The 26945-nt window shown below is 41.8% G+C and overlaps 1 protein-coding gene and 2 long non-coding RNA genes across 4 annotated transcripts in view; 2 read left to right on the top strand and 1 right to left on the bottom strand.

Annotated features, from left to right (window-relative positions):
* Positions 1-105: 105 nt before the first annotated feature.
* Positions 106-12266, top strand: LOC130684040 (uncharacterized). Its single transcript, XR_008998160.1, has 3 exons — positions 106-396; positions 4461-4531; positions 11779-12266. It is a non-coding gene; the product is annotated as an uncharacterized LOC130684040 (long non-coding RNA).
* The window catches only part of LOC130678803 (kalirin-like), a 110581-nt gene continuing 86219 nt past the window's right edge, over positions 2584-26945 (bottom strand). For both annotated transcript variants that reach the window (XM_057503481.1, XM_057503475.1), the window contains exons 21-27: positions 26121-26242; positions 25320-25451; positions 23693-23857; positions 21449-21527; positions 13132-13332; positions 9986-10124; positions 2584-9405 (exon numbers count right to left, since the gene is read on the bottom strand). In XM_057503481.1, the coding sequence (XP_057359464.1) occupies positions 8860-9405; positions 9986-10124; positions 13132-13332; positions 21449-21527; positions 23693-23857; positions 25320-25451; positions 26121-26242 (1384 nt within the window). In that variant the 3' untranslated portion in view covers positions 2584-8859. The remainder of the gene's footprint in view (positions 9406-9985; positions 10125-13131; positions 13333-21448; positions 21528-23692; positions 23858-25319; positions 25452-26120; positions 26243-26945) is intronic.
* On the top strand, positions 18739-22242 carry LOC130684041 (uncharacterized). Its single transcript, XR_008998162.1, has 3 exons — positions 18739-19149; positions 19261-19350; positions 21500-22242. It is a non-coding gene; the product is annotated as an uncharacterized LOC130684041 (long non-coding RNA).

Here is a 26945-nt window from a genome sequence, read left to right as displayed (position 1 = left end):
GGGGCGGGCCGGCTGAGGGCCGGCTGCGAGCCGTTCGGCGTCTGGCGGTGGCGAGGGTCGCGAGGCACCGGAGCCCCAAGCGAGGGACTTGTCCTGCTGCTACCTCTGGGTGGGATCGGTGGACTTTGGAGCTCCGAATACTTAGACTGATTCTAGGGTCATAAACTCAAGCTCCAAGAGAGTTTGTATAAATCCTGCCCACTCTTCCAGCCATTATTAATCTGTTATCAGCCGAGACTCCACCCCTCCGACCCCAACCCGGACCCGGCCGCGGTTTCTCCAAGTAGAGTAAATTCTCGAAGACAGGAGCCTTTATTCGATCCTTTTATTAACTTAACGGCGTCTGCACATGACAATGTCAGCAGTTTGTACATGGGACTATAAAGCGTTTAGCAGGTAATGGCTCATTACCTCTTCTGACGACTGGAAGTGGATGTGTGTTTATTTCCGTTAGAGTAGCTCAAGTGAATGGAAAGGAGGATGAATTGATTGGTATCAAGATTATCCAAGAGGATAATCATGTCAGCCAACCCAAGCGTATTTGGGCTGTACAAATAAATCCCTGAAAGTGGGGGAAATTCCTATTAAGTGTATAAGGCAATACTTGAAGGAAAATAACCGTTAGAACCAAAGGGCTCATGACTGTTACTCATTAGATGGTGATTTCACTTCTGTGTGTCTATAATCTTTATGTCTGTATTGTCTCTGGAGAGATTGTGCTGACCAGTCAGTGTGAAGAGCCCATGCTTTCCACAGTTGTTTCTTATGTCAAATACAGCAAAATCTTGATGAAATGGAAGCCAAATTATTTTTATGGGCAATAAGCTAAGCAAAACACTTGAATCTAACACTAGTTACTTGACAGTGTACTCATGATGTCTCATTCCCCCTTGGGTGGCACAGGCAGACTCTTTGAAAGCCTGATTATAGGCTAATCTAGACTTTTGGAGTACACACAATGGTACATAAACTTGTGAGGTCCAGTCCAAATGGCCTGCCAATTTTCTAACAAAGGTGCCACAGGAAACACTAGAATGAAGTTAACAACATACACCTGAGAATTACTTGGCATTTTTAGATAGAGAAATGCCTTGGAATACTTCTCCAGGCTACAAAACTGTTTCTTTCTTTCCAAAATGCTGCGCACAAAGTGTTGTAATAATAAGGTGATATTACCTTGTCAGGCTTTTTAATATATCAAATTTGGGCAAAGACAAAAAAAAAGTACTCTTTGAACAAAGGTTTTAACTAGAAAGAAAATACAGGCTGGTAATTACAGGTATGCTTTGGTTATGTAACTATACTCCTATTATGTTAATGTGTGTGCGCAATTTAAGTAGTAGCTTAAAATCTATACATGCTGAAGTTACTCTACAAGAAGATATGTCAAAGAAATAATCAATCTTCCCATGTTTTCTCCCGCCTGCTACTTCTATAGCTTTTCTTCTTCCTTCCTAATTACAACGAATTCTTAAATAGAATTCGTGCCTCATATCAAATTTACCGAGTATCATAACGCCTCCAAGTGGTAAAGATACCTCAAGACAAATGCTGGGCATAGAAGCTACAGGGCATAAATATGCAAAGAAATAAAAAGCTAACCATTTCAAACAATAAGGCTTCTCTCTCACTTACCAACTTTACATTTCCCTGTATGGCCCCGGAAGATGACTGGTTAGCCAGAGACGGGTAAGATTCCTCGGGGGAGGAACAACCTAAGACAGGCACAGTCGCAGGGGGGTCATCAGGTGAGAAATTGGGGATCAACAGAGGTGAGGCTTAGAACCTCACCCTCCCTGTTCTGAGAGAAATCTTCTGCATATGTGGATGTTTTATTGCCCTTGTCTAGCTTGGATTAACACATAATCTACAGGCACACACCTGATCATCTACATTTGCTCTCTTACAACACTAAACTATGTTTTCTACCTTTATGTTGTATCTACCTACCACTTCAGCATTTTATTAAAAATAATAAAGAGAGAAATGTGGTATCCACATATAAATCAAGTATAAAAACCAAATGAGTATTCATATTTGAACTGACTGTTTATAGTTCATAATGCATGAGCAAAACCAAAAGTTTCTGTGATGACTGCCCTTGTACTGTTCACCATGTAACTTATTCACTATGTAAGAATTTGTTCTCCATGTAAGAACTTGTTCGTTATGCATCAGAAGATTGGAGACTGACGAAAATTAGGCTTGGGGTGGATTAATGATTGTGCATTGAGCATTGACTCCCCTATACAGAATTTTATTGTTGTTAACAACCATTTGATCAATAAATATGAGAGATGCCCTAACAACAACAACCAAAAAAAAGTACACACTTCCAATTGTAAAATAAATAAGTAACCGGGATGTAATGTATAGCATAAGGAATATAGTCAAAATATTGTAACAACTTGGTATGGTGATAGCTGGTACCTAGAATTATCATGTATATAAATGTTGAATCACTGTGTTGTACACCTGAAACTAATGTAATGTAATACTGTGTGTCAACTACCCTTCAATAAAAAATAATTATCTAAAAAAAAAAAAAAAAAAAAAAAAAGAAAATACAAAGACCACTAGAAATAATGTTTAGTATAGTATATTTATAGGAATGCATAACTTGTGAGATGTACATTTTGAAGTTTCATCCATAACTTACAACATTTACTGTAGTAATAATAACAAGACAGCAGGTCATCACTTTACAACATTACACATGAGTGATTTTGACTTACAAATAAAATATTTACAACCTACCTTTACAAAACAACATTGTGTGCATACAAAATGAACAACTGCAGAAAAATAAGACAACCAAAAACCCAGAAGATACACTTAAGGCAGACCAGCAAGACACTGAAATAATTAAGGCTGTGGAATTCTTCTGCACCTTGAAAATATAGAACTATTTATCAATACTGTGGAATGATTTCAAATCAATTGTTACAAGCCGATGTGTTACTTATATGTATATGTGTAATGGTCCCTATGGGGAAACCTGTCCACTTACAGATAAGGCCCTTTATCTGAATGGCCAGAGAAGCCCATCCCAAATTCTTGAAAGACTTGTTGGGGAAGGGTCACTCAAAACCAAGAGGTACCAATGCAGTTTGCAAACCAACTTTTAATAATTTAAATATAAAGATACTTCTGATTCCAGGAAAACAGAATAACCTAAATGAGTGCCCAATTATATTTCAGGCTTTGTTCATTTGGCTTACTGGACTTCAAAAAACAACAAAAAATTCCCAAATGAGTAGACTCTAACTCCACTTACCAATCCTAATGGTTTTGAATGGCCCTTAATGGTTTTCCAATAGAAAAATTGACCCACTTGGGTTGTCTTCAACTGGATAGATTTCAGCATATGAGCAATAACATATACGTACATATTATACACTATATACATGTACAGATGTACATATATCCATATTTTCCAACAGTTTGCACTTCAACCACTACTGTTCTCTGACTAGGATCTCATTCTAGAGTATGTTTAGTTCCTTTACAGTCTTCACATTTGTCTTATTAATTTTACTCACCTTCCCCATAGAGTAGGCTGAAGTTTGGCAGAAACAGAAGTAAAAGCACCAGGGTCAAAAAAGTCAAACACAGAGATAACAGATATGGCTTAAGTTAGTAAGAGAAGATGTATATTCTGTTAACTTACAGTCCATAACTGCAGTCTTTGAGATCATAGTAGCAGTTCCCCAGTACTCCTGGAGGTGGATTCATTTCTTGATAGGAGTCAGGTATTGATGGAACACTTGGGCTAGCTATGCTTGGGCTAGCAAGCTGGCTTGCTTAAATTAAGCCTAAGGAGTTGGGACTTCAAGAAATTTATTTGCACTTTTTCCACCACCTGCCCTTTCTTGGCTATCTTCACTAGGCAAAATAACAGTTACTTGAATAAACAGTTAATTTTGATGATTTGAATAAAAACTAAATCTGACATTTTAGAATCTTCCTGCAAACAGACTGACAGGAAAACACAATAGCCTGTGAGTATTAATTTCAGTGTTTCCATAAATGTCCCTTAAGGATGAAAATTTGTCTAAAGTGTAATTGCTGTTTACTTTCCTCTAACTTCTACATATAATGAAAATGAGGAGGAAATGCCTTTAATAGAAAATATGACCTGTGATATTTGTGTTCTATTTCTGTATAGATTTCTCACATGAATAATATTTTCTATTAAAAATGTATAGTACTATGGACACATTTCAGTCCTTTTTTAACCCTCTAAAAGTTAATGAAACAACTAGCCTTATAGCATTTAGGAAATAAATATTAACATGATAGCTTCCCTCTTCTTAGTGGAGTATGTGTGAACCTTGTCTTTCCTATCCCTGCCTTGAGTTTAATCATTCCCAAATGAACCCTAGATTTTAAATAGTTCTGAAGAGACATCGTGCAAATAAATCCACTGAACACTCATGTACTGTGTTTGTCTAACCCAGACTCCACAGAGATGCTGCCCAGGAGAGAAAAAGAGTAAGGTCCACATTCCTAAAAACTGAACAAGGAGATGGTGAGTTTGCATCTTTGCCCTGCTACACAGACCCCTTATATTTGAAATATTTCCTTCTCTGTCAAATTCATGGGACAAAAGTTTAGTAGTTAATACACAGAAATAACCACTTTCTAGTTTATAACATATTTGCTCCCTCATATTCTCACAAATCTTAATTTCCATGCTCTTCCACATAAGCAAGAAAAAAGTAATGGTTACCTCACAGGCAGTGAATTATGGAGGCTACAAGAAAGCAAATATGCTACCAGTGAAACACCTAATTATCTAAAAAAAAAAAAGCTCCAAGGTTTTGTCTCCCCAAACCAACAGTTCAATTCATTTCTATACCTGTGCATTTAAGAGATACCTGTGGGACTGTGCAGAAATGAGTTGTGGTATCAAAAAATATTTTATCCTCACTTCTGCCCTCCTAGTGGAGAAAGTGGCTGTTTGGGTTCTTTTCTATCAATTTTCCAGAGCATAGAGCTTGAGAGAGAGAGTAGTGGTTGCTTTGGAGGGCATCCCACTCTGTGTCTGCCCTAAGAAATACTGGAGAAAACAGTTGACTGACGTAAGACTTCATCAGCTCTTTTCTGTAGACAAGCTTTTAAATGATCAAAATTACAGGCTAAGACCAAACGACATTAAGACAAAGAGCACCTAGTACTTCCAGTTAAAATCAACTTACAGAATTTAGCTTCACTCACAAATGGTATCCTAAGACATGAATATTGAAAACCTGGAATGTCCAAAGTTACTGTCAATAAAATTCTTAGACTGGCAGTGTGTAGCACTTTTAAAAAATCAAAGCATTTTCTAGACATCCCAACTAAAGTATTTTTCCAACATTCCTATGAGATGAATGTCCTCCCTCCTTCCCCCAACTCCCATTTTAACAATGGGGACACTTGGGGCAGAAAAAACAAAGACTTTCTGTAAGAAAGGATGAATCAGGAATAGCTGAGGTTGAAGCTCAAGAAGTCCTGTGCTCACCCTATATTCAGATGTTTTCATTTCAAAGATACTTTAAAATAAAGAAAGAATGCAGCAGTATCAGTCAATCTAAATGCAATGGACTTCTTTAACTCCCATCCTCCCCTCTGAAAGGCACTACTATTTATAAAGGCTTGTGAACCACAAAGCCACAAAGCCAGCTCTTCCTCTGCTTCCCCTTCTCCCCCAAGAGTGTCTATGGCTCTGACACCTGAAGGACGCTGCCAACATTACAATTTTTTTCCTTAAACATTTTCCCACATTCAATTGTAAGTGGATATAAATCTATTTCAAGCAAATGTAAAAGATGCAGTAAATCATACCATTTAAAAATTGTGGGCTGTCCCTGATCTTTTCTTTCTGTCTGCGTCCCACCGTTAGGAAACAACAACAAAAAAAACCCAAAACCCCATGCAATGAATATAAGCCAAGCAAGAAACTTGGGACTTTAACCAACATTTACCTTTCTCATTTCAACTGGAAGTTCACTCTTACTAATTCCTAGGTAACTAATTCCTTGATTTCGAGAACTACCATAATTATAGTAAAAGGGAACTCTTTTCTCTCCTCTCTTCTCTACCACAAGGTAATTAACATATCTGCCAAAACAGGTACAAGAAACCGGTCCCTAATCCTTCATCCCTCATCACAGCTGCCCACAGAGCAACCTAAAGTACATTTCCCCGCCCCATCTCCTGGGGTTCCTTGTTATTTCCAACTTGCTCTAGAGAATTCTTGAACCAGGACCACTCTCCTAACCGTCGGGAAGGACCAGGAGCTTTGCAGGCAGGGAGCCTCCCTATTAGTTTTCTTGTTATCAACCTATATAAAATACATGTCCTTTCTCTTGGGGCCTCTATGAAATTTGTTCTACTCTAATGATTGTACTTTGGCTCCAGTTAACAGACTCTTACTATTTTCCCTTCTATGTCCCTCCTCTTCTGTCTCCTTGCTTCCCCAACATGTGTCCTTGGGGAGTTCCATGAAACCTCGTATCTGGACCATCCCAACTCTGATGTAAAAGCTGATTAAAAGCTTTGGCTCTAACACTGCCCGCCACCCTCCCCAAAACACGATTTCATTAACGCTCATGGGCAGTCTGCGTACCACCATCCTGGGCCCTCTCCGTCTCAAGCAGAATCTCAGTTTATCTCCTGCATGGTCAGAACAATTCAAAGTGACTCATCAGGGGGCTCTTTAACCACTGTCCCCAGGGGACAGAACAGAACTTGCCAAGCCATAACCGTGAGGATACTTGGAATCCTCAGAACTTGCAGTCTATCCCATGAGGAGTCCTAGGGACCAGGCTTTCTTCTTTTATGCTATATTTCATAATGAAGCCATGTTTACCAAAAGAATTTTTAGTAAATATGTTTTAAATTTAAAAATAGTGTATCATGTACATATAGGTTTAAATAAAGACTATGGCAGGTTAGTCAGGAGAGAGCTCTGAGGGAGGGGGCCTTGATGACCCAGAGCCATTCAAGAACTAGGAAACAGATACAGCCAGAGTCAAGTTCCACATATTTGGTTAATTCTGAAAATACAAAATGCTATCTAGTCTTATTGCTCATACTTACTACTAATTTATCAGTCTATAATCTTAGACGGTATGGGGTGGAGGGTGGATGAGGAAGTTGGCTTTGAAATCAATGGAAAAGAATGATGGACATTTTAATTCTACATTTCCACTGTGGGAATAAGTGTTTTTATCTATTAAAATTCAGGATTAGTTTCCAGCATTCTTTTCCATTTAGATAGGTTTGTAGTTTTATTTATCCTTCATAAACTTTCTGCTTGCACTTCGGTGCTGCATGATTTAACTTCTCTCACTCCTATTATAGGAGAGAAGCAATACCATTAAACCTGATCTGACAGACACTTCAGTTACATTTTAAAAATATTATTTGCTTAACAGTAATTTTCAAAACACATCCTAGAAAACAAAGGGTGGATTATGTACAAACATAAAAATGAAAACTTCCCCAAAAACAAAAGGAAAAAAAACATGAAATGCCCAGGTTTGATTTTCTTTTCCACCAGAGGGAAAAAGGGCAGTTCGTCTTGTATGTATAGTCATCTTGTATGGAGAATATACACCAGAAAGCAGCATTGGCCTCAAAGTGCAATTAGTCCTTTTGGTCCAGGGAAATATCAGCGCTGAGTGGTGATCAGTATTGCAGTCATAGTTAAAACTCTATTCTCTATTAGGGTGATAGATTGGATTTTATTCCATGGCTTGAAAAACGACTTGGAACCAGGCCCTTACAAGGCCTATATGGCTGCCTCCTTTTGATAAGCATCCCTTAGCTTCCAAAAGGGGTTAGAAAGAAAGAAAGCCAACTTTCTGAGGACTGTATCCTACAGCTGTAGAAGAAACCAGAAAGTGTTGCTAAGTTCTTCCTAGGAACTGTAGGAAAGGTTTCTACTTGCCCTTTTGTATGAACCTGTTATGTTCGTTATTTTAAACCAAGTGTAGACATAAAAATAGCCCCACAACTCTTACTGTATTTGGACTTATTTCCTGGCAGGCTTTCCTGCCAGATTAACTCTGAGCTGCCAGTGAATTTGGGGGTAGCATTTCATAGACAGAACCTATGTTAATCAAATACCCGTGACTCAGAGAAAAAATCTTCTCACTCACAGATTGCAAAAGGGTAACATTGCTTTTTCTTAATGGGTTCTGGTAAAAGATTTCTATACAAGATTTATAAAATGTTCTAAAAAACTTGTCATCTAATTGTGCTTAGTCAAAACAATGTAATGCTTTGATAAATAAATTACTGTCTTAACTGGAGCACTCAAAGTTATTTATGATTGATCTCATATATATCTCTGTATTATAAAACTCTGAAACATGAATGGGATATATTTTACTGTATGTGTATATGTATCCTACTAGGAAACTATATCTAAATAATCTAAACCAGAATAGTTGACATACTTGACATCTCTGTTAAATAGAACTTTTTGCTTAAAATTTCAGCAAAGGCAGAGACCTTTTATACTCACTATGGTGAGCTTAAGTTTGCCCAGTTAACCAATCATTTTGGAACACATGATTACAATTTTGTAAGAGCTAATATTCTTGTTATCCTTGTCTCTCTCTTCTTAATACTTTCTGTGACTTTGCATCTTTCTCTCTTGTAAATGACCATCTGGAAAGCCCCTGGATTTAGGATGGTTTTACTGCTGCCCAGGCCCTGAATAACCACTGATGAGGTTAAGAGGTACATTTCTCAATCCAGAGAACCCCATGGAGTGAAATAATTAACTGAGTTATTTACAGACACATTCAGTCTTGCTTTGGTTCACCCTGCGTTCCATGTGAAACCTCAGGGGCCAGAAGGTGGCTATGTGCCTTGGTTTACCCGGTTGACAATGTAGCTCTTCACGTTGGGAATAGGCCGCACGTCATTCTGATGCTTGCGGCGTTCTATGAAGCATGCCAGGCGGGAAGTGTCCAGGGGGATCTTGGAGTAGCTTCCATTGTGGGGCTGCAGCCATGGGTGCTGTAGACAGGTGGCTGCTGTGGGCCTCCTCCGGAAGTCTTCCTGCAAGATCACATTGATGAAATCTCTGGCGGCATTGCTCACGCCGCAGAAGTATTCATGGGGGAAGCTGAAGTCCACCCTGCACACATTGATACATGTCTCCTCTTTGCTCTCATCCAAGAAGGGGGAGACCCCACTCAGCATGACATAGGTAAGAACCCCTATGCTCCAGATGTCTGTGCCCAGAGAGACAGGAATGCCTTGGATCACTTCTGGGGCAGCAAACTCAGGATTCCCCAGCAGGTGGTGGATGTGGAAGTGACCTGAGATCTGGACAGCATCCTCCAAGTCGATGAGCTTCACTCGAGGCACTGGAATCCGCAGGTCAATGAGCAGGTTTTCAGGCTGAGGGGGTCCAAAGAGGCAGGGAGAAGAGAAGACAAGTTCAGCTTTCCGTTTTGACCACCAGTAGGACTCCATTGGTTCAAACACGGTTCCGCTATCCTTTAAGAAGCCTACTGTGTAAGGGAAATTCCCTATGCAAAGTACACAGGAGGCTTCAAACCAAGCTAACTCTAAGTTTGGGTGGTGCTTCAGAGAAGTATGACATTGGAAATCATGTCGTCTTAACTACCCCTTACTGCTGCATTGAATCAAGAAAAGGATAAACTATTCATTTTGGAAAAGAAGTGGCTTCTTTTTGAGCACCATAACAAAGTTGATTTTTAATTACTTCCTTCTATAAAGTTAGACTAAGTGGTTAAAGCTCCTCTACTTTCTCCTGCCCAGATGTCACTGTGACTCAGTGTGTTCCCATTAATTCACGAATAACACACCCAAATTGTGTGTAACCTCACTTCTGTTTAATAATCACAAGGATTCCAAACTAAGTAAGCAGAATGAATTAGAATTTACATCCCTCAAGGGTAACGGCGGGCAGGCTGGACTTAGCCATTTCCCTGCAAGGGTTGCTATTTCTCATTACCTTTATGTCCAAATGTGCAACCCTGCAGTTGTGGAGGTACTGCAGAGCTTCCATGATGTCTCGGATGTAGAAAGCTACCTTTTCTTCCATCAGTTCATCATGATTCATAAGGTAGTCTAAAAGCCGGCCATCATCCATCCTTAACGTACGGAGGAAAAGGCAAAGGAAATGTGTTTGTAAAGAAACAGAAAAATAACACACATACAAATCTGTAAGATCTCTAATTCTCTCCTACTCCTTATTATAAATGAAGATCAGTGTTGTGACACCTGCGTATTTTAGTTAGAGCTAGTATAGTATTCAGAACTAAAATAAGTAAATAAATTACAAATGTTATGTGCTTCAGGGAAGAAATCTATATACCCTTGTTTAAGACACATTCTATCTTGTTAACTTTTGAAACTGCTCACAAGAAAAAGGTCTGACACCTCTTTAAGAGGTTAGATTGCACCCCTTGACACAGAGAGAACTATCAGGAATATTCTGATTAAATAGTACCTGGTGGCTACAAGCAGCCCCACGTATGTTTGCAAATCACTTTTATTTGTCCACTTTTAGTTGGGGGGAAATGGAAAGTAGGCAAAGTTTGTTGTTGGCATTCTTGATCCCAGTTTCAATCCTTTGGCCTTTGAGCATCTTTCCAACCTTGAAAACTGTGACTGAGAACATGGTTTGAGGGGCCAGCTAGACTTAATTTGAAACCTGATTCTCCCACTTACAGTTGACTTCGGGTGAGTCATTTAACTGTCTGTGTTCCGGGTTGTCTCCAAAGTGGGAACAACAGCAGTGGTAACAGCAGGGTCATTCTGAGGCTTGTGCAAGGACCTAGTGGGACTATGAGGCATTCAGCAAACTCAGTAGCAATAAAAATTGCTCAATAAATGGTAACCATTTTCAGGTACCCTGTGCCCTCTCTAGCAAGAAATGACCTGATGTCAGGCAGCCACGCTCTCATGTGCGTGGGGGCTGTTAAAGGCCCGTCCCTAGGAAACGCCCAGGCAGAGGAACTTGAGCCAGCGTCACAAATGGCTTCTGAGTGCCGCTGAAACCCCCTTGGCCAAGTTGCCATTCTGTTCTCCACCTTTTCCTTCCCGCTGGTCTACTCTTCTGTTTCTGTGACAGGACAAGGCAGAGGCCCAATGACGGCCTCCTTGGCCTGCCTCTGACCTGCCAGGGGTAGGGAGTGGGGAGCGGGGGGTGGGCAGAGGAGGCTGCGGCTGTGGGCGCCCCTCTCTTGCCCTGCCCTGGTAGTCTGGGATGGCGCTTACCTAGAAATGAGTGATAGCGCTGCTGCAACAGCCGAGTCTCAGCCACCAGGCTCACCCTTGGAGCTCCCGGATGATGCAGACGCCCAGGCCCCACCTAGACTACAGACTCAGAACCTCAGCTGCCTGGGAGGGAAAAGCCCCAGCAGTGATTTGGATGCCCATGAGGGGGGAACCCACAGCCGCGGGGTAACCAGGATTTAGTGCAGGGATAGCTCGGGCGCCACCTCTCCATAAACCTTCTCTCAGCCTCCAGTCCGACAAGCACCTTTCTGTGTTCTCATGGCAACCCTCCCCCAAATATGCATTTCCTTCCTAGCATGTACCATGCCAGACTGAGTCAGTCATTTAGCTGTCTGTCCTCTTCATTAGTCTTATTGCTCCTCCAGGGCCACACCTGTTTCTTTTCATCTTTGCTCCTCCCAGCGGTGCCCAGGGCCACACAGTGGTCGGCACACAATGAGTGCTCAGGAAATGTCTGATTAACTAGTTCAGTCCAGTAATCATCTAACTTGATCCCTGACACAGCTCTGAGAAGTGGAACCGATTATTCAGACTTCACAGATTGAGGACCCTGCGCCCCAGGGAGCCAAGTGCAGTGCCCCAAATCACAGAGCTGGATCAGAGCCACGTTCTCTGTACCAAGAACAGCTTCTTTCCATTGCACCATGGCAGCATGGCAGTCAACACCTTCCCTCGGAATAGTAATCAGTAAGTCTAAAAGGGCGAAGGTTCTGGGCCTGCTGCACCAGCCCGGTGCACAAGAGACAATGCCTTATATGTATTGGAACTCAAGTATAACATGTTGTCACTTGTAAATGAAGAGAGTCACTGTCAGTAGAACATGCCTTTTGAGTTGGGGAGCTCCCAGCAAACAGTCAGGCTCTGAAAGGCTGTATTTATTAAGTCCGAAGCGACATCTACCAGCTACTGTATGCAATTCTCTGAAGTGTCACAAAAGAATTACCAATACCAGCAGGGTTGGTTTTGTCTCCTCTTGTTTCTTTTCAACCAATTAAAAAATGGAGCCAAAAATGTTTGCATTTTGGCTTTCTTTTTTTCATCATAAATACATTTATGATAAGTTATTGCCTCAAAAGCCCCCCTATGCAAACTCCTGGGCTACCAAGAACAGAAGAGCAAGATGTCAATGGCAGCTGAGAGGCTATAAATGCAGATGCTTCTCTCCTGAACTCAGGTTCACGTGGAGCCCCACACAGCCCGGAGCTTTGGTGCGAATGTTTTCTCTCCAGGCTCAGGCTCTCATCAACAGCAACTTAGAACATGTCTACAAGGGCTCAGAACCTCTGAAAAGACTGTTCTCTTTAGCATCTGTTAGCTCTCTCAGAATCACAGGGCATGATCTTTGTTCTTAGCTTGGGGACAGTGGGGAGACTCTGATCTATTTGATGTGCTCTGGGGCCAAGGATTCGGTTGCCAGGGTCTGGAGAAAATCTGGACTGAGTGGGATGATTTGAAAGTCAGGTTTCACCTTAAGAGGAACTTCTTGGGTGGTAGACTGGGGATGCCATGGCAGCGGACTGATGCACAAACCCCTCTTTCCTTTCAACCTCACCCCCAAACTCCTGCCCAGCCCAAGAGTCCATAATAGAAAGAACAGGAAAAATGGAGTGAGAGAGATGTGGGTTCAAGTCTCAGCTTCTGCATCACCTAGTTGTAAGGGCCTTCCTTATCCTTGGTTTTCTAATCTGTGAAATGGGAATAACAGTTTCACAAATGGAGGGGAGAGTGCATGTCACATGTAATACTTTGTACGCTATAAGACACTGCATAAAATGCAACTGCTTTTTCCATTAGTTGTGGTCAATAAATAACCCAAACAGCTGGGGACTGCCTTAGAGAGCTGACACCTGCACTTACAGTTCCAAAATCAGGATGTAGGACGTGGGGGACTCGTAGGTGTCATGGAGGGTGATGTACTGGGGGTGCTGCAGGTGCTGAAGTAGGGCCGCCTCATGGGCAGCCTGCTCTTTCTTCTTCATTTTTTTACTAACAAATTTCACAGCGACGTCCTTGCGGGTGGCTTTATGAATGCACTTCTTTACTATGGAGAAACGGCCTCTGGAAAACAGAAGGGAGAAGGCATTTTGCCAAGGTTCACCAATCAACTATGTATTATTTTATTCAAGGATGTACAGAAACAAAAGGTTTATCTGAAGTGGCAAAACAGTAACCTTTTATTAGGACTCCTACTTTCCTGTATTTGTAATTATAATGTTATTCAGAAAAGCCATCTTTTCTTCCTTAGCATTTTAGGGTTCTTTGATGCAAAAATGATAATCTTTTTTAGTCAATATAATTCTGTCATTTTGAACATCAACCATACGTTCAGCTTTCTTTTCTAAGCAGAGTATATTTCCTTAAAATGCACTAAGAACAATACTAAAGAAGGAGGAATTCTACGATAATATCAAAAACACTTTTTAAAGAGGAAATTTTTTCACTTTATTTAATATTATGGAAAATATCTAATAGCCACAATAGTGAAGAGAAGAGTATAATAGCTCTTTTATGTACCCAGCAGCCAGTTCCAATAATTATCAGCATTTTGACAACCTTATTTCATCTATTCTTTTTTTACCCCTGGCTTTTTAATTTTTTTCTGGAGTATTTTATGCAAAAATCCAGATAAGATGTTATTTCATTCATAAATACTTCAGTCTACAACTCTGATTGACAAGAATGTTAAAAAATATATACCTGCCATGCCATTTTCACATCCACAAAATGAACCATACCTAAAACAGACAGAATGGTTCCTAGCCTCAGCAGTAGCCCTAGAGAAAGTAGTAAGAGAAGTAGCAGGGGAACTGGTCGGCAGTGCAAGCAGAGAAACATGAGTCAAAGAGGTGACCAGGCCTGTCTGTTGGTGCCCGAACCATGAGCAGAGTACATGGTCTGAAGAGCAGCCTATCTCTCTAGCAGAAACAGGTGCATCAGACACCATGGCTGCCACTAAGATGGTCCACCTGACTCCCTGACTTGGCTCTGTGCTCACCAAGCAACTTTCTGATAATAATACTTTTTTTCCCATTATAGGTTCTCCCAAAAGAAGGGAATATGCTAATCAATAAGAAGAACATTAGACAAATATTAATTGAATGCCTATTATTTTTTATTTTTATTTATTTATTTATTTAAAGTCTGTAGACACCAAAGAAAAAAATTATTTTATTAAAAGCAGATATAAGAAATAAAAAGTCAGATGCTGAGGGACAAAGATGTTGAAACTAAGTTAAAGCCACAGAGCAGCAGGGCTGTGAGATACCCTGTGCTTGGATGCCTATTAAATACCAGACATTCTTGGCACAGTAAACAAGTATTCAGTCAAACTGACAGTTCTGTTTTACATCATCAGTTAATAAATTGCCATTCTAGTCTTTAATAGCATTGTATTACAAGTTTGATTATGACAGGTCACTCCTTCTGGAGGGCTTTGGATGCATGAAAACAGCTGCATGCTGGGGAGAGAGCTCTTGAACTTAGTGGCCATGTCATGAGCTTCAGTACTGCTACCTTAATTAAAAAAAAATTGTGTTTACCACTTATGCATCCCCGTGGTTTAAAGAGTCACTTAGCGTTAACAAGGTTTGTTATTAAAGACAAAACTATCCCATCCGTCTCTCCCCCCATTTTTCCTCCCCTAGAGGCTTTAATTTTAACATATCAGCCTAATATATTTTAGCTGGTTATTTAGGTATTTACTTCTATGACTCTAAATATAGTATGTTTTGTGTGGCTACTTGGCTTTGCAGTTTTAGGTATTATGTGTTGACATCCCACTCTGGAGGATGAGATTTTAGTCTCTTCCCTCCCTCTGTCCCCACCACATAACCACTTTTCCCACCTCCATCCTCCCAAAAGGACAATAATCAATATGCGTGTGTTTCCATTATTTCAACTAGGTTGGTGCCTCTCACAGTTGAAACTCTAGTAAACTGAGTACCTTTCCTCTCCGGGGGTAAAATTCCATCTTCAGTTCTGGCAAAGTGTGCCCTTTATGAACACCACTCAGAGATGAGTGTGGGACTAATAAGTCACGGCAGGTGACTGAGGGGTGGTTTGTATCATACTTCAGTTCACAAGCCTCACTATGCTCCTTGGGGTGTGTCCACACACCCGGGGCTTGAGGGTGGCCCAGGAGCTGTATTTCTCAAACACAGGATTAGAGGATCTCCTTCTTCAGCTCTTCCTCACTGAGCTTTCCCACACAGTCTCTGGCTCCCGTGGGCCATATTTTGTGGATGGGATTCCTCAGAGTTTCTGTGTCCAGCACCATGGTCTGTTAGCATGAATGCCCTTGGGGTAAAGCAGTGAGGGGAAGAAGAGAGGAAAATATTTTCCTGCTGTCTTCAGCTCAGTGGGCCCCCTTTCCCTGCCTTTTGGCCAGAAATATGGGGTTCCCTTGAGTGTTGCTCCCTGTGTATGCTGCACAGTTCCTGATTTGGCCCACCCTTGGGTCTCAAAGGCAGGAGACAAAGGAGAAAAAACAAACCAATTGAAAAATACTCAACAAAATATTAGCAAACCGAATTCAAAAATGCATCAAAAAGATCATTCATCATGATCAAGTTGGATTTATGCCAAGGATGCAAGGATGGTACAACATTCGAAAATCCATCAACATCATCCACCACATAAACAAAAAGAAAGACAAAAACCACATAATCATCTCCATAGATGCTGAAAAAGCATTTGACAAAATTCAACATCCATTCATGATAAAAACTCTCAACAACATGGGTATAGAGGGCAAGCACCTCAACATAATAAAGGCCATATATGACAAACCCACAGCTAACATCATACTGAAGAGTAAGAAGCTGAAAGCTTTTCCTTTAAGATCAGGAACAAGACAAGGATGCCCACTCTCCCCACTTCTATTCAACATAGTACTGGAGGTTCTAGCCATGGCAATCAGACAACACAAAGAAATAAAAGGCATCCAGATTGGCAAGGAAGAAGTTAAACTGTCCCTGTGTGCAGATGACATGATATTGTACATAAAAAACCCTAAAGAATCCACTCCAAAACTACTAGATCTAATATCTGAATTCAGCAAAGTTGCAGGATACAAAATTAATACACAGAAATCTGTTGCATTCCTATACACTAACAATGAACTAGCAGAGAGAGAAATCAGGAAACAATTCCATTCACAATTGCATCAAAAAGAATAAAATACCTAGGAATAAACCTCACCAAGGATGTGAAAGACCTATACTCTGAAAACTACAAGACACTCATGAGAGAAATTAAAGAAGATACTAATAAATGGAAATACATCCCGTGCTCCTGGATAGGAAGAATTAATATTGTCCAAATGGCCATCCTGCCTAAAGCAGTCTATAGATTCAATGCAATTCCTATCAAAATACCAACAGCATTCTTCAACGAACTAGAGAAAATCGTTCTAAAATTCACATGAAACCACAAAAGACCTCGAATAGCCAAAGCAATCCTGAGAAGGAAGAATAAAGCAGGGGGAATTATGCTCCCCAACTTCAAGCTCTACTACAAAGCCACAGTAATCAAGACAATTTGGTACAGGCACAAGAACAGAGCCATAGACCAATGGAAGAGACTAGAGAGCCCTGATATAAACCCAACCATATATGGTCAATTAATATGTGATAAAGGAGCCATGAACATACAGTGGGGAAATGACAGCCTCTTCAACAGCTGGTGTTGGCAAAATTGGACAGGTACATGCAAGAGAATGAAACTGGATTATTGTTTAACCCCATACACAAAAGTAAACTTGAAATGGATTAAAGACTTGAATGTAAGTCATGAAACCATAAAACTCTTAGAAGACAACATAGGCAAATATCTCCTGAATATAAGCATGAGCAACTTCTTCCTGAACCCATCTCCTTGAGCAAGGGAAACAAAAGCAAAAATGAACTCATGGGACTACATCAAACTAAAAAGTTTTTGTATGGCAAAGGACATCATCAACAAAACAAAAAGGCATCCTACAGTATGGGAGAATATATTTGTAAATAACATATCCGACAAGGGGTTAACATCCAAAATATATAAAGAACTCACACACCTCAGCACCAAAAAGCAAATAACCCGATTAACAAATGGGCAGAGGATATGAAGAGACAGTTCTCCAAAGAAGAAATTCAGATGGCCAACGGACACATGAAAAGACGCTCCACTAGTCATCAGGGAAATGAAAACTAAAACCACAATGAGATATCACCTCACACCAGTAAGGATGGCCAGTATCGAAAAGACTAAGAACAACAAATGTTGGCGAGGATGTGGAGAAAGGGGAACCCTCCTACACTGATGGTGGGAATGTAAATTAGTTCAACCATTGTGGAAAGCAATATGGAGGTTCCTCAAAAAATTAAAAATAGAAATACCTTTTGACCCAGGAACCCCACTCCTTGGAATTTACCCAAAGAATACAACTTCTTAGATTCAAAAAGACATATGCACCCCTATGTTCATCGCAGCACTTTTTACAATAGCCAAGATATGGAAGCAACCTAAGTGTCCATCTGTAGATGAATGGATAAAGAAGAGGTGGTACATATATACAATGGAATACTATTCAGCCATAAAAAAGAAACAAATCCTACCATTTGCAACAACGTGGATGGAGCTGGAGGACATTATGCTCAGTGAAATAAGCCAGGTGGAGAAAGACTATTGCCAAATGATTTCCCTCATTTGTGGAGTGTAACAATGAAGCAAAACTGAAGGAACAAAATAGCAGCAGACTCCAAGACTCCAAGAATGAACTAGTGGTTACCAAAGGGGAGGAGTGTGGAAGGGCAGGTGGGGAGGGAGGGAGAAGGAGACTGAGAGGTATTATGTTTAGTACACATGGTGTGGGGGATCACGGGGAGAACAGTGTATCACAGAGAAGGGACATAGTGGATCTCTGGCAACTTGCTGCACTGATGAACAGTGACTGCATTGGGGTATGGGTGGGGACTTGATAATATGGGTAAATGCAGTAACCACATTGTTTTTCATGTGAAACCTTCATAAGAGTGTATATCAATCATACCTTAATAAAAAATCAACAAAAAACAAAACAAAACAAAACCAATTGAGAACTCACTGCCACCTTCTTTGTCTTTCTGTAGGTTTTAACATTCATCCCAGTCTCCCCTGTTACTTCTCAGGATCCCCAGGCAGTTGCTGTTGTATTTTGTCCAGGGATTCTGGTTGTAATTAGTGTGAGAGAAAGGCCTCCATGGGCTTACTCCGTTTTGTCTGGCATCAGAAGTTGGCTCATTTTAAAAGTTGGGGAGTAAAAGGCTGTTCAGAAGCTCTGAGTGTGGGGGTGGGGCCTGGAGGCCAACATGACCTTCCCTGTGGGAGATCTGATTGGGCCGTTTAATTGGGAAAGCTCCGGTCCTTATCTTTTTAAGTCTTTCCTCTGGGGCGGCTCAGATTCCCCAGACAAAGATCGTCCTACATCCTGCCTAGAAGGGGAAACCCTGGCTGTCCACTTCTGGAGGCCTGGTAATCAGAGTGGCGTCCTGAGTGTCCAGTGAGCACATTTCCTCACCACAGCCCCAACTGGAGTGCGGCTCTGCTGCCCTCAACTGCATCTGTGCCTGGAGAACAGAGGCACTGTTTCACCCCTTCTAGAAAAAACCTCCAGCCTTTCCCTGGATGGGGAAGGAGAGTCATACAGCCGCCTGAAGCTGGGGAGCTGAAGAGGGGACCTGAAGCCACAGTTTCTTCTCACACAGAGCTACAGCCAGTCCTGCAGGTGTCAGCTGCCTCTTTATACCTACTCCTATGGCACTTGCTGCTGCCAGGACCTGAGCCTTGGGGAATTCGACTGCAAGATCATCCTGGCTCTCACTTGACCCCACGACTGCTTTGGGTTGAGTTTCGCAGGTCTGCAAGGTCATTTGTCACTCTTTCATCTGATTTTCTGCTTTTAATGCCTTGTTTCTGTCTCTTCTTCCAGTGTCCTCATCCTTATATTGAAAAACCCCTTTACTGTAGATTAGTGAAGTCTCAGGAGGGAGTGAAAATAGCTGTCTGTGTTCAACCTGCCATCTTTACCTGGAGGCCTGCCACCTGGATCCCGTACAGGTAACCTGTCAGCCTGCCCAGGGGTAACTCTGCCTTCTTCACACTGCAGTCATGCCTACCCAGCTTATGTTTGGTAAAATATGCCATGCTCAAGTGTTCTTTCCTTCTATAGATGGACTGCAGGAGTGATGCCATTCCTTTTTGCAGAATGGTTTTCATAATAATTAATTGTTGGGGAGCTATTTTTAACAAGATAGCCATAGGTTTAGGTGTGATGGAGAAAGGTGATTCACTTCTATGGCCCTGACCCAGATATCTTTTATGTATGCAATGTAAATACCTACATGGCTTATTTTCATAAATGTTATATACAGCATTTTTAAAGGATCTTCCGAAAATATGAGAAGTATACTTGGAAGAGAGGAAAAACTTCAGGTTGCTAATGATTTTTTTTTTAAACATTAATTTTTTGAATCATGAAACAGATCATAAAATTGACCTCCCCTCTGAGAAATATCAAGACTTCCATCTCTTCTAGGTAAAACACGCCTTATCAATAGCTATCAACAGCAAATGCATGGCTCAGGGAGGAGTTCACTGGTGATCCAGATTATGGAACCTCTTTCATTTAGAATGCGGTGGGGATTTGATTCATTATCGGAGTCATATCTAGCTTCACAAACTTCAATATAATGGAGCAAACTAGATTTCAATTGCTAATAATTTCAATAATTTTTGACAAAAATGGCTATGATGAGAAACAACATATGCTAATAAAACAAGCACAGGCTTAGCGTCAGGTAGCCCCAGGCTTTGAACCCTGGCTCTATACTTACTAGTCTCGGGACCCCGAGAAAGTTCCTTAACCCCCAAGCCTGAGTTTCCTTTACTGGAAACCTACTCAAACACTGCATTGCAGTGTTGTCAGGATTAGATTTAAAAACTTGTGTATAATATCTGCATTGGATCTGGGTCACTAGAGATGCACAGTGAGCACCATTGTCATCATCACCACCACATTAATTTCCACTGGACATTTTTTTCCTCTGTGTTTCGCTACACAAAGAAGTGGAAAGCAGAGCTCCCATTGATTCTTGATGAGAGGTGCTGTAAGGAAAGGCAGTACGTTACACTGTGATTCCTGCCTATGAGACAGGTTGGCTCTCTCAGCCTCTGTCACAGTCACCCCACTTAGGAAATCTTATATTTCATTGAGAGACTGTCAATTAGAGATGGAGATGATGCTAATGGCCCATTGTTAGTAGGTGCTCTTTCATTTACACATACAGGGAGAGTGGGTGACTTGCAAGATCTACCCCCATTCTCTCCCCTAGATCACCTGGGGACCAATGCATGCAAGGGACAATCCCCTTTTTGTTGCTTTCTATCAACTATTTTGTGGGACAGGTGATAGAGTTTTTTCATTATTCTGTTAAAAGTCGTATTTTTATCCTTTTTTTTTGAAGACTCATTTTTCTAACCTAAATAGAGAGGTGTGTGTGTGTGTGTGTGTGTGTGTGTGTGTGTGTGTGTAGGGGGAGAACTGGACTAGAAATATCCATGAAACCATGTGGTTTACACATGGACATATTGAGACACCTGTACCCAGCCTTTAGTGATTATATGTTCTTCTCAGTAAGACATGGAACTTAACAAAAACTGACCATGTAGTTCATAAAGCAAGTCCCAACAAAAATCAAAGAATCAGTGTGATATAGACCAGGTTTTCAACCAAGATGCAATTAGGTCAGAAATCAGTGACACGAAGAGAATTTGTAAAAATGTCATACAATTGGAGGTTATAAAACATTTCTGTTACAATTCGGTCAAAGAAAAAAAGTCATAATTGAGGGAATAACACTTCAAACTGAATGATAATGAAAATGCCACATAGCAGAACTTGGAAGATGTCTACAATTGTACGTTGAAAAAAATGTTGATCCCTGAATTAGAAAAGAAGCCTGGGAGTGGATGAGTGAAGCCTCAAACTTACGAGGTCAGAAAAAGAACAATGGAAAACACACATGCACATTCCAGTGTTTTCTTACAATAAGGAGAATGCACTTAGTGAGAGGAAAAAACAATAAAAGCCAGTCGTTATTCTGATGCGATGTTTTTAAGCGCTCATGAATGAAGGGATAGAAAATCAGGTCATTACCTTCCAATTTCATTCAACTCAGTATAAGCCGAATCAAAGTTTTCCTTCCAGGAAACGGCGGCCCCATGAGCAGCAGCGTCTTTGGAGAAGAGAGAGCCCGTTCAGGAGGCGGAGGAAGCCATGTAAGAACAGAGGCAAGGTTAACAAGAAGCTCCAGCATTACCCCAGGGCGATCCTCATGCCTTAATATGGAGACTGACTCAGTGGGAAAGTGCTGCAGTTCTCTGAAATGCTATTTTTAAAATGATCATTCAAGGGAAAACGGACATGACCAAGTCAGACTCCCTCCCCGCACCAAATAAACAAAGGAAAACTCAGGACAATCAGAAATGTGACTTATGGATATTTTAAAATAGAAATTGGGTAGAAAATATTAAAAGGGGAGAGAGAAAAATATGTTGAAGGCCTCGGAAAGCCAGTGAGAACCGGGCTGTAGGGATGAGGCATCAGGGGAGGACGGGGGAGAACTACGGAGCCACGGAGGGAGGGGAGGAGAGGAATGTGCTCCACAGGATGACAGCTGCGGCTCTCACCCGCCTGTTCTCAGGCATTAATGAGCTTATCCGGTATATCAAATGGTTTAGCTTAACCGAAAATATATCCCCGAGTAGAATCTCTGGTAGCATTACTTTGTAGATATGTTACTTCCCTGGCAATGATTTGCACACATGTACACACGCACGTACACACCAATATCTATTTGTGTTGTCTCTGTGGACGAGGCTCACAAGAAGCAGAACACGTGATGTACTCATCCCTGGGCGGGGTTTAGTTAGTGGCTTGGGAGGAGAGAACCAGGCGGGCGCACGCTCTCCTGACCCAGGTCACCGCAGGGTGCCCAGGTCACCATCTGGCTGACGCTGAAGGTGTCCTATCCATATTGAATGCTGAGGAAACAGACCCGGGCCAAGGTTTCCCATGAGCCCCAGGTCCAAGGCAGGAAAGCCACTCGGAGGGAGCTGAGATAGGGGGACAGGGCTGGGAGCATTTCTGGATTCAGCTGCAGCCCAAAGCCCAAGAGTGTCTCGGAGCCCCTCTGGAGACCCTGGGATTCCCAGGGACACAGACGCCCCACCTTCTAAGTACAGGACCTCCTCTCTGCGCCCCAGCACCCATGCACTGCCCAGAACCTTGCTACTTGGAGATTTCTTTATGCTGACAAGTCTCCTTCTTCAAAATGTCCTTGGGAGCAAGGTGGATTGGTGAGATAGCCAACAGGTGGGGAAAATAAGAATGATGTTTGTAAAATATTCATGTAGTTAGTTACATGTATATCTTCTTTTGTGTGTTTTTAAATTTTTAAATTTAAAGCTACATTGGTAACTACTTTCTAGTTTCTTACCTGTTTTTTTTTTTTAATGGAAGTATCATTGATATACAATCTTATATTGGTTTCAAGTATACATCTCAGTGGTTCAACAGTTACTCATATTATTAAATCCTCACCCCCACTAGGGCAGTTACTGTCTGTCAACATAGGAACATGTTACCAAATCACTGACTATATTCTCCATGCTGTACTACTATCCCCGTGGCCAGTTTATATTATGATTGAGAATTTTTGTGCCCCTTTATCCCACTCACCCTCCCCCATGGTAACCACCAGTCACTTCTCAGTGTCTATAACCCCTGGGGTCTATTGCTATTTTGTTCAGTTATAGGTATATCTTAATTATTGAACACATCTACATAAAAGTGCTCCTACATTGAAAAAAGACATTTGTTCTGATAGTGTTAAGGATGAGGAAACTGTCAAATACTCATTTGGATTCAAATCCTTCAACCAGTGGCTGGCTTTCCTCTCCCCATTTTAAATTGGCAAGAGGGGCTGTCCCTAATGCTGTGAGGTACACTTATGCCTGGTGGGGTTCCCAGGGGAGGGGAGGTTTGGTGCTCTGTCTCAAAAGAGGGGCAGAGAGCATCCAGGGGACTCATGACTCCTGCCTGCCCCCCTCTGTTCCTAGAGACATACACGGTGCCCCAGGAACCTGGCAGGCCCAAGACAGACATGAGTGGCAGGTCTAACCTGTGCTCCAAAACACTTGAAATCACACATTATGGAAACATTCTTCGTTCAACCTCTGAAATGTTATTTGACTAAAGATAGCTCCCAAATTCAAGTCCAAGTCACCTCCTACATGGTGGCCTGGCAGGCCAGTGAACAGCCGGTACCAGGGAGTATGTGACACATGGCCAGGTGCCTTGCCTCCACCACCTGGGGTCATGGGCATGGCCGGCACTCACCGTATTCTGGAAGTTGCACGAACTCTGAGGGCTCGCTGGGAAGGCTGATCCCCCAGGGGTTACTGGCACTGACTCTGAACTGGTAAGGACTCCCAGGACTGAGGTCTTCGATGACGAGGTAAGTGTCCAAGGTTGAAGCCACAGACTGCTGCCAGGCCTGGGAACCTAGTGCACAATTTCCCAGGAGAGGAAAAGAGGAAAAGCCAGAGAGACGTTGTTTCAAAGACCTTCAGCAAACAAAGAAAGGAAAAGTGACACATTCCATTCAAGGTACAGTTGTGGTCACCGCACTGGGCGCTGAAAGCCTGTGGGTCAACTGTGGCAGATTGGGGTTCATTTTCCTAAATGATTGAATTTATCGTGAGGGGTGTAGAAGCAGCTGGACTGTAAATTCTGTTCATTTTCAAATGTGCATGTGTGAGAGTAAAAAGACAGAGGTCATACAGAATTTACAGAGGACAGGGTGGCAAATTTTTAATAAGGCCAGAAAAATATATGTCAGAAATTAATAACAAAAAGAGAAAATATGTATTTGGAAATTGAAACAAAATAGAAATGAACAAGTTGAGCACTCCTCACACATGAAATACTGTGGGTAGGTTTCTTCACATTATTTTCTTATTTAATTTTCTCAAGTCCACAGAAACCTTGTGAGGTCGGGACCAAGACTTTCTTTACAGATGAAGAAATTGAGTCTCAGAAAGATCAAACAACTTTCTGAGTTGAGAACTTAGTTAATAAGATAAACTATGAGCTGAATAATTGTGAAGCAAATATGAACTTGGTGAAATGCATCTCTCAGCTTGGCATTAATACTTTGTGCTGAGTTGGGAGACACAAGAGTGAACAGCTTAAGAAAAATGCTATTCATAAATAGCTTTATGACTGCATAGGGCCTATTTCATAGATGAAAGAAGAGTCAAAATACTAAGAGCAATGGAAAGTAGAGTAAAAGAAGTGATTTTGGGTCTGGGCACAAGCACTTGCTTTCAATTCATCATGTAGTTCACAGATGTGTTTTAACAACTGGAACTAATAACTATTAACAAGTAGAACTATTTAACTATTCCTCTCAGGCTCAGCCGTTTCTAACTATTGAACAAAAGTATACACTCTTAGCATGTAAATCTAATTTAAAAAGTGAGCAATGAAAAAACTCATTATATATGTGTGTAGATATACATATATATTTTTGTGATCTCTAAATTTTATCTGGTTGCGGGGGGGGGAGCTCTGCTCATGTCATTCTAGTTATCATTTTGGGAGATAGATCACAAATTAGCAAACTAGGATCCTGGGTTCGAGTGCCAGCCCCACCTCTTACAACAGCTGCCTCGTGTTTCTTAGCTTTGTTAGGCCTTCACCTCCCCCTCTGTGAAATGGGCCTGATTGGCCCTGTCTGGGTGATCAGTTAACCATGTGAAGGCACTCTGAAGCATGTCATGAGTCACTATCAGTTTGGGGAAAACCACTACTGGATGTTAGAGATCAGAAGGTGGCTGCGGTCTGGTGCTGAGTTGCAGGACACACAAATGATGAAAGGCATGGGAGCATACAGTTTCCTGGCTCTGAAGGGCTCCCTGGTGGGGAGCAGGCAGAAACAGAAGAGCAGGGGGAGATGGCTCACCTTCCTCTCTGTACTCCACGGTGTAGCCGGAAATAGTGCAGTTTCCTGTGCTGGATGGGGGCAGCCAGCGGAGGATCACAGATGTGCAGCTTCTCTCCTGGGCAATGGGGCGGTTGGGGGCAGCTGGAACACCTTCGGAGACAGAAATCAGGGTCAAGGGCTATTTCTGCAGAACTTGTCATTTACACCAAGAGGACCATCACTTAAGAAACATGACCTAACCTGTGTTTCAAATTTTTACACCTTCTCCACCAAGTGGTACCTTTCTCCAGGCCCGAGGGAGACCTGGCAGACACATTTCACTCTTGAAGTTCTTCCTTGGGATAAATACTGCGCCGTGGAGATAAGGTTCAGTCAGGGAGCTATACGGTAGGCCCCAGACAGCTTTTAGCGCTGATTTGGGCTCTTCTACTTGTGAGGACTTTACTTTGGGTTTTCATAAGGTACCTTTTCTTTCCCAGGTCTCAGGGAGCCCTTGTTATGTCCACTTAAAATGTTTGACTCACATAAATGCATGGAGACTGAATTTATGAATTTGCATTTGCCAAATATTATAAGTAGCAATGGCGGTTGTCAGGGGCTGGGGGTGGAGGGGAGTTTGATGGGCCCAGAGTTTCAGTTTTGCAAGATGAGAAGCGCTCTGGAGACTGGGTGCCCCACAGTGAGAAGGTCCTTAATGTTATTGATCTGTGCACTTAAAGCTGGCTAAGATGGTAAATTTTATGTCATGTGTATTTTACCACACTACAAAATAAATAGTAAAAAAGGATAAGAAGTGTTTGACTAACAAAGAGACTGTACCTTGCACTTTAACTGTAGCTGACGTTGATGTGGTCCCATGGTCGTTTGTAGCTATGCAGGTATAAATCCCGCTGTCTTGGGGCATCAGATTGCAGATCTTTAGGGTGATTTCCCCAGAATCACTAGAGACACCAGAAGGAAGCTCTTCAAACTCCAGGAATGAGACAACTGACTGACGGGTAACACCCCATAGGGGGGCCCATGGTGTGCTGAGATGAATCCTTAGGCCCGAGGTCAGCCCCAGCTCTGTGACCTTCCCACACACCTTGCCTCTCTGTATTCCCATTTCCTTATGGGAAAAAAATTCTTGCCCTGTCCATCTCTTAATTTCTCAATTGTGTTGTACAGGAGGGATAGAGATAAAAAAGGAGCAAATGCGATATGAGAACATGGTTTGAAATACATGAAGTCCTGGAAAGATACTGGTCCAAACTATTTTCAGTGTTATTACCACTAACAATGTCCTAAAATAGTTTCAGTTTCACAAATTAATAATGAATATACAAGAAAATGAAAAGACTAAAGAATGAAAATATTCGTGTTTCAAATTCTACATGTGGGACCCTGAAAACTATTAAATGAATTAAGTAAAGGGCAAGTTCCTCCACTCATTGATAGCTTTCGCCATCGTCTCAGCCTGGGGTCCAGGGCATCACAAGGGCAGAACCGCCCTGACAGGGCTAAATGCTGCCATCCCAGTCAGACCCACTCCCGCCCCAGTGGACAGTGGACAGTGGAGATGTGTCCTGGTGATCCCACAATCCTCAACAAGCAGTGACTCTCACACTAAGCTCCTTGGGTCTGATATTTTGGGATCTGGCCAGG

This window comes from Manis pentadactyla, chromosome 1, assembly GCF_030020395.1.
Source record: "Manis pentadactyla isolate mManPen7 chromosome 1, mManPen7.hap1, whole genome shotgun sequence".
NCBI classification, from domain to species: Eukaryota; Metazoa; Chordata; class Mammalia; order Pholidota; family Manidae; genus Manis; species Manis pentadactyla.
Note: the sequence above shows the minus strand (reverse complement) of the source record. Positions and strands in the feature narration are given on the sequence as shown.